The following is an 8,058-nucleotide window of genomic DNA, read 5'->3' on the forward strand; positions in this document are numbered from 1 at the left end:
TATTTAATGATAATTGCAGTGTAATCAACCACCTTAGAAGACCCAATATTCTAAAACAGATGTGATTATTGGCGGAGTTAGTGCTTTTTTGGAGCGAAATGAGACGATCCTGTTCCGTCAGATTACTGACGGTCAAAGAAAAGTCCTTACGTTGCAGTTAAATATTTTATGGACGACATTTTGAGCAACTTTAGGTTTTGTGAATATTTAGATATTATTTAACAAGGGGACACCACATGTTCAGCAGAAAGAAAACGAAGGTTTCCCATGCGTCTTCGTCTTTTCAAATACAATTTTGGGTGACAACGGCTTCAAACCTAAAACAGATCATGTTTTTAACTTGAAAAGAGAGGCAAAGTTTTTCCTCAATTACAATCGTTTCTAATTGGTCTACTTCCAAACGTCATGAACCTCGATTCCCTTAATTCCAAATTTTCTTGGCTGTGGCAATGCAAAATCATTTTGAATGAATGGATGTTCATTCAACTGCCAAATATCATCCTCCCACATAGACCCATAGAAAACTTCCATTGTCTCAACATAGCTGTGAACAGCATCCAAATACATAATTTCGGGAATTGAATCTCCATTGGCATAGTTCATGATGATTCCAAGTTCATCCGTACTAAACTGATCTACGAAACAAATCAAGCTCTCCGCGAGCATCTTCTTAACATGTGAAGTCTCCTATATCAGAAGTTACCGAGGTCACTTGAGAGTTCCGTTCTGCAGTTAATACGCTTTGCTTTTTTGAACCCTGTCTACGAAAACGAAAATTTAATAATGCGGTACAATTACAGTATAAGAACTTAAGAGCTGGCCGTGCTTCGGTATAAAGCCGGCAACCAACCCGAACAGCTAAGCTACCAAAACAACTAAAATACTTATGACATTAAACAAGACCAAAGGAAAACTCTTCAATTCGCAAACCGCCAGAGGATTTCATGGCAGAACCAACCTGAGGACAGTTGCGAGGATTTCATGGCAGAACCAACCTGAGGACAGAAGATGAATTTCCCTGTTAACAACCCACCCATCTGAATCCGCACTTTTGGAAAAACGCATGACAAACTGCAATGGCAAGTTAGAAGTTAAAGCCATCTGAGATTCTTAAACAATATTAAACCGGAAGAAAAACCGAATGCTACAAGCCCCTTCTTACCTGTGAAGGAGCCGCACCGGACAAGTGAGAATCGAATACCTGGAAGAACCATGCAAAAGTTAGTGCCTGTGCATCTACTCAGGCTGAGAGAAACAGAGGAATACCCATTTCGAAACTCTGAAAAAACCAAGGTAGTAGTTGGAGAACATGGCTGCAAACAAAGACAAATAGATTAGAGGTATTCGTTCAGACGATGAATCAAACCCGAAGGTAGAGTGTTGACAGTGTATTCCCTTGACACCAATGGAACGTACTTCTATCTCTCATCGGAATTGAACAGACTGGAGCTATAACTCATAGACATCCACTATTTACCTCATAGGGTTGGGTTAGTTCATGATATTATACACAATCCGCTGCAAGCCACAGTTGGACACCTTTATCAATGTGCCTACATGCAAAAACACACCTGGCCTCAAACCTGCATGCAGAAGCGCAGTTGTCCTCAAAATAAAACCTAGGATATGATCTTCAAAAAATTATATAACGAGTTTAAAGGTTGAACTTAGGTTAAAACGACAAAGTAAATGCATTGATCACTTAAATCTAAAACGAGGTTGCAAAATAAAACTTAGTATACGATCTTCAAAAATTTATATAACGAATTTAAAGCTCGAACTTAGGGTAAAATGGCAAAGTAAATGCTCTGATCACTTCAATCTACATTGGGATAAGCGAAGCCTGCAATAAGAGGTCCTTTTTTGCCCAGCCAAAAACTTTGGTTAAAATTTTGATAGACCAAAATTGTCATTTTAAAACATTGGTTAAACCATGATAACCCAAAAAAAAACATGGTCAAAGAATGGATTAATGGACGGTCAACGATCTATCGATTGCTATAGTCCAGGCAGAGACTAATAAATAGAAACTTCCAAACCAGATATATAATATATCTCTAAATTAGATCTTCCACTCAAAACGCACAACCAACTGTCAATGAAACACCCACTCAAAACAATGAAATACCCACTCAAAACGCCAAACCACGTGGCAATGAAACACCCACTCAAAACAATGAAATACCCCTATATTTATTTTGCATATATAATATGCCAGCAAATTACATCTGGGATGAGCTTCATCGATCAGTTAGGGAGCAGTATCAATCAACACATCCTTTTGTGGATTCAAAAGCATGACTATCGACATGCGACTCTGCTTTGTATTCGCTACTGCCCGGTGCTCGGCACTCTTGTATTTCCCATTGCTTACTATCTGCCATTACACAATCCCCATATCATTTTACAAAAATTATGCTCAAATTGTAACCAAAGGACATAGTCCAAATCAGAGAAATGATTAAAGTCCCAAAAAGAGAAAAGAATTTCACCGACCTGTAACAAATCCCCGATGTTGATAATAAGAGCTCCAGGAACAGAAGGCACAGTGAACCAATCCTCATCTTTCCGAACCTGGAGACCGTCCACCCCATCATCGAGCAGAACAGTTAGCAGATCGCCATCTGAATGGGGTTTAAGCCCATTCACCATATCTGGCTGAGGGCAAGGAGGGTAATAATTGATTCTGACTTTTAGCAGGGGTTCCTTATTGAGGGTTTGGATATACTTTGGGTCCAGCCCCAAACCCTCGGAAAGAAGACCCAGCAACTTCTCCATAAGCCTCATTACCTCTTCGCCGTATTTTTCATATGTTTCTCTTCACAGTGCACACAGAAATGTATCAGAATGGACGCAATTAGCTCATTATCAAGGTTTCACAGTGTGTATCTATATGTGTATAGAGTTGTACCTGTATGTGGAGGGGTTTTTGGGCCAGTGCTCAACTGCTTTGGCCCACTCTGGAGAAATATAATGAACTAGGGCATCAACCCAGTCCTGGACCGTGTCATCAGAGATGTCAAAGAAGCGGCCATAGCCTTCAAGCATGTGAATACCAGGCCTCACAGGGCACTGTTCCCGTTTCTCTTCAAGAGGAAGATCAAAGAACTCCTGCGAAACACTCTTCAGAGTCTCTAGCAATGACAGAGGCATGCCATGATTTATTATCTTCAAAACAATTGCAAACCCATGAAATCAGAATCCAAAGCGACCAGGAAATTGGTTGGATAAAGAAAAGAAAAGCAAAAACTGTGATTGCAATGACAAACCTGAAAGAAACCCCATTCCTGAGATGCTTGGGCTATTTGACTGACAATCTTGAAGCGTTGATCAGTATCTTCCAGGCCTGCTAGATCAATGACCGGAAGAGACTGCTGGACTTGAAGAGGACGAGATGGTCTCTTTTCCGAAGGAAGGATGTAGCGTGCAGGGACTTGCTTCACTTGGGTTTCATGTAGCGTTTGCACCAGATCAATTGGTCTCTGAAGTCTTTCAAATTGCTTTAGAAGAGCGTCCATGGCAACTGATGAAGATTCCAGATTCGTTGCAGGCAGTGGAATTGGAATTTATCCGAAACCTCGGAGACACAATTTATAAATATTTGGAAACCCTGGATAGGGTAGAGGCACGATGCACAGAAATAGGTGTCTGCAAATACAAGGTGGTGATTATCTACGTATCACATAGTCGGGACCGCAGTGGTGATTATCTACGTATCACATAGTAAGTCCGCAGACATTGTGTCAAACCTTTTTGTTTTATATGTTCCATTGGCAAAGATCTGTCACATTTTTAAGTAGGATTTTCAGTACAGCTCATTCAACTTGTGTTTGGAATATGTCAATATAAGATTTTATTTTACTTATTAATATGTCAATTAAAAATGCTTTAATTGATTGTGTAGGTCACATAAGATTTTATTTCAGTAATTAATTTGTTTTTTTTTCTGAGTTTTCTTGGTAACTCGTTTTCAGTAAGATTTTTTTTTTTTTTTTTTTAAAGGTTTAAGATATTATATAAATTTAGTATTTAGACTTGTCATATTAGTTAGTAATATGATTATATAAATTAAACTCTAATATGTATAAATATGAATTAATATATAATTAACTTATATATATTGAAAAAAAAACATGTAATAAGATTTTTAATTATGGAAAATTACCTCTAATTTTTCATGGAGATTCTTAATATGTAAATAGACTTAATTACAAAATTATGGGCCAATAATCATGGCTTATCAATAGCATATGCCTAAAAAGCCATACTTTTTTTCATATGACACTTGTTTAAATGAAATTTTCTTAATTAATGAATTTAATTAAAATGAAATAAAAGGTCCAACTACTTTATAAATAAATATTCGTCTTTACTTTATGTACACTTCTAAAAATATTCTAAAATATTCTTTGGAGATTAAATCTCTACCATCCACCTAATAATTATTCATAATTAAATTTAAATTCTAAAATAGACATATTTATCAACATAGTAATAGAATCAAATGTTTCATAATAAAGATAATTTTTCAAATGAATAGAACCATCTTCATAATAGGTTCCAAATATTTGGGATGTGGTACATAACTAAAAAATAGCAATGAAGGTCCCCCGATCGGGGTGACAAAGGCAACGAGGCGGTCAGGCAATAAAAGGACAAGGTGTGGCAATTATAAGCCACCTTGCATTAAGAGATCACAGCAGGTGGACAGGACGTTAGGTAGACTGGGCATAATTACAAATAGCAAAAGGAAGGAAAATCTGAAAGCCAGAGGTGGTGGAGGCGACGGCGGAACGGTGATGGGACAAGGAGTAGCTTGCATAAGGGCAAGCCGAGGAGGAGTGGGTTATCATGGTGAGGGCAGGAGATAGAGAAAGACGGTGCAGCAGCATAAGAGAGGGCGACAGGTAAGAGGAAGTGGGTACGGGTGGAGGCATAAGGGCAGATATGAAGTTAATGTCGTCGAGGTGAGAGGAGATAAGAGCGTAAAGGTGGCAATTGGAACATGAGTTAACACAGAGAGCAAGCAGCAGAGAGGTAGACTTCTCGGTCTAAGGAAAATTCAGAGTAAGAGCACTAAGGGCGGAAGGAGGAACACTGTAACTTTCGAGAGCAGAGGAGGAATTAAGTCGGAACACTGGGAAGGAAAGGAACAGACCAAGGCTAACATGGAGGAGATATATGACCTGGAAGGGGATAGTCAACTGCAGACCAGGAGAAGCGGAAGAGGGAAAGGGAGAATTGAGGAGGATATACGACCGACAAAAGTTGACATCAGAGATAAGGAAACTAGAGGCGGAGAAGAGGATAAAAGGAGGGGAACTCCTTCAAGTGCAATGGGACTGGGAAGTAGGGTAGGGGAAGGCAATTTAGGAGGCGCAGTACGAGGAAGAGGGCGCCTAGGAAGAGGAGGGTGCCGTCAAGTGGGCAATCAGGAACGGAATTATCCCCAACAGGCAGGGGGCAAACGCGGTAGGAGGATGATGAAGCGCCAGGTTCAGTATGCGGAGAGGGCATACAGTAAGGATACGCAGGCAGATATCAGAAGGATAATACAGCATTTGGAGGAGGAGGCGACCCAGGAGCAGTCGAAATCTGAAATGGAGGATTGGGAGTATTTGCTACCAGACCTGGGAAATACTAGAGGACGTATGTCTTTTTATAAACAGGCTCTCCATGTGTATTGGGTAATGAAGCGGCTGTTAGCTAAAGCCATGGAACAGGTGGCTATGGAGATGGCAGAATTGGCCCAAGGCATTCCAAACTTGAAGAAAGAGATGAATAACCTTCAGGTAACCCTTATGATGCAGGATGGCAAGCTTGACGAGATTCAGCAGTAGCTCAAGAAGCTCTATCTGGAAGTAAAAAAGGAAAAAGACCAGCCGAGTGCAATGGAAGAATTATTTCTCAAGATATGTTTATTATCTCCCTAGTTTGGAAAGCTGAAGAGCTTGTTTTTTGTTATATCTCATAATGCAGCCAGCAAACAATGATAGTTTATTTGAATGGTTAGTTTATATAGCATGGATAAGTAGACTAAGTAAATTTTGTCTTTGGATGGCAATTAAAAACTTCAGAAGGCCAACAGACCCGGTTTCCCTTCGGGGCGGGTTGAGGCCTTCGTATGTATGTACAGGCTTTAACTCGTTTTTAATATTAATGGTTCCATCTTAGCCCATAAAAAAAAAAGAAAAAAAATAACAATGAAGGAACTTAGCTCAAGAGGGCTAAAGAAGAAGAACGGGATTTCCATTGTGCCCAGGATTGATACTTCCAAGGCTTGGGCTTTTCTAAATACAACTAAGAGTCATGTGAGGGATTTTTGCGGAGCGAGAGTAGTATGGAGTAGCATTTCACTTAAATAACCATCATTATTTCCTTCTTAGCTTGGAAGTATGGCCAAGGTCTAATAATAAAGTATTTTGCAATATCTAGGCATGTGAAGTGCCTTCAAATCTTTGGTGATTTTCTAATGGTTCTCCAATGGTTATTGATTGGTTCTTGGGGATAGGTACATTACATAGTTTGGTCCTAAATTCTTAGGAATTTTCTGAGATAGTGAAGGTAGCACATATTCACATGGAACAAAAGTTTATGCGAACAGAAGATCAAAGTAAGCATTACTATAGTCTCTTAGATATTTATTGATAAAAAAAAAATAGGTGATGTCCACTAGATGAATGCATATAACATTTTTCTTATTTCAAATTTTTTTAATGATTTTTTCTATTTTATGTTTTTACTATTTTTACTTTGGTTGAGAAAACATGTTCCAAAACTTATATTTGAACAATAATGTGTATACTTTAATTTCAATAAGAATATAAAATCATTTTATATGTAAAAAAATAAAATGAAATAAAATAAAAATAAGACTAAATAAATAAATAATATTTATAATTTCTTTTTTATAATATTAATATAATATATTTACAAGTTCTATCCATTGTCGTAAAGAGCCAAAATATTTTATTATAAGCTTTTCTTATAATATTAATATAATATTTTTACAAGTTATATCAATTGATTGTGAAGTGAAAATGCCTATGTATTTGTATTTTTTTTTCTTAATGTAAATTGAATGAGTTATAATGACACACATAAAATTATAATAAATAGCCAAACTATTTTATTACAAAGTTTTTTTTTACTTTTAATTGATTGTGAAATGTCTACTTATTTGGTTTTTCAAATGCATTGTATGTAATTTTTTATTTGTTTATTAATTATAATAGGAGAATGTTTATTTATTTGGTTGTTTTTTTAATATGTAATTATTTTGTATTTTTTATTAATTATAATATGAAAATGTTAATTTATTTAGTTGTTTTTCTAAAATGTAATTATTTTTTTCCAAGTTTTGATAAGGTGTTTTATAAATATTGAGGGAAAATCAATTGATTGTGAAGTGAAAATGGCTATGTATTTGTATTTTTTTTTCTTAATGTAAATTGAATGAGTTATAATGACAAACATAAAATTATAATAAACAGCCAAACTATTTTGTTACAAAGTTTTTTTTTACTTTTAATTGATTGTGAAATGTCTACTTATTTGGTTTTTCAAATGCATTGTATGTAATCTTTTATTTTTTTATTAATTATAATATGAGAATGTTTATTTATTTGGTTGTCTTTTTAATATGTAATTATTTTGTATTTTTTTATTAATTATAATATGAAAATGTTAATTTATTTAGTTGTTTTTCTAAAATGTAATTATTTTTTTCCAAGTTTTGATAAGGTGTTTTATAAATATTGAGGGAAAATCTAGGTAGGAATTAGTGAGGCTTAACCTAAAAGGCGTAAAGGAGATTTGACCCATGACTTCCCAATAAACAAAGTGCTTAACGACAAGAACTCGACCAATTGAGCTACTCCCTTGGGGCTTATTTAATATATATAATAATAATAGTTTAAAAAACAAAATTATTAAAATAATTATAGAATTAAAACATATAAATTTACTAAATTTAATAATAAACTATTTATATATAATTGATTTGAACAAAAGAAAATCTATAGAAAACAAAAACATAAAAAAATTATGTGATACATA

The 8,058-nt window shown here is 35.7% G+C and overlaps 1 protein-coding gene across 3 annotated transcripts; it reads right to left on the bottom strand.

The window, feature by feature from the left end:
- Positions 1–362: 362 nt before the first annotated feature.
- LOC149148400 (oxoglutarate-dependent flavonoid 7-O-demethylase 1-like) lies at positions 363–3,743 on the bottom strand. 3 transcript variants are annotated; one of them, XR_016262993.1, is made up of 8 exons: positions 3,270–3,743; positions 2,912–3,168; positions 2,497–2,818; positions 2,227–2,377; positions 1,478–1,583; positions 1,163–1,313; positions 996–1,071; positions 363–757 (listed from the first exon to the last, which is right to left on the bottom strand). XR_016262993.1 is itself a non-coding variant. In XM_089441073.1 (4 exons), exons 1-4 carry the CDS (start codon positions 3,516–3,518, stop codon positions 2,252–2,254), a joined length of 954 nt encoding a protein of 317 aa, XP_089297199.1. In that variant the 5' UTR covers positions 3,519–3,743; the 3' UTR covers positions 1,802–2,251. The 3 variants fall into 3 exon arrangements, 1 of the variants encoding a protein (XP_089297199.1); XR_016262994.1 differs by having other exon boundaries at positions 363–761; XM_089441073.1 differs by lacking the exons at positions 363–757; positions 996–1,071; positions 1,163–1,313; positions 1,478–1,583 and having other exon boundaries at positions 1,802–2,377.
- Positions 3,744–8,058: the final 4,315 nt, after the last annotated feature.

Source organism: Pinus tabuliformis, chromosome 9 (assembly GCF_031772625.1).
Source record: "Pinus tabuliformis cultivar Carrire ecotype Pingquan chromosome 9, CPIR1, whole genome shotgun sequence".
Lineage (NCBI taxonomy): Eukaryota > Viridiplantae > Streptophyta > Pinopsida > Pinales > Pinaceae > Pinus > Pinus tabuliformis.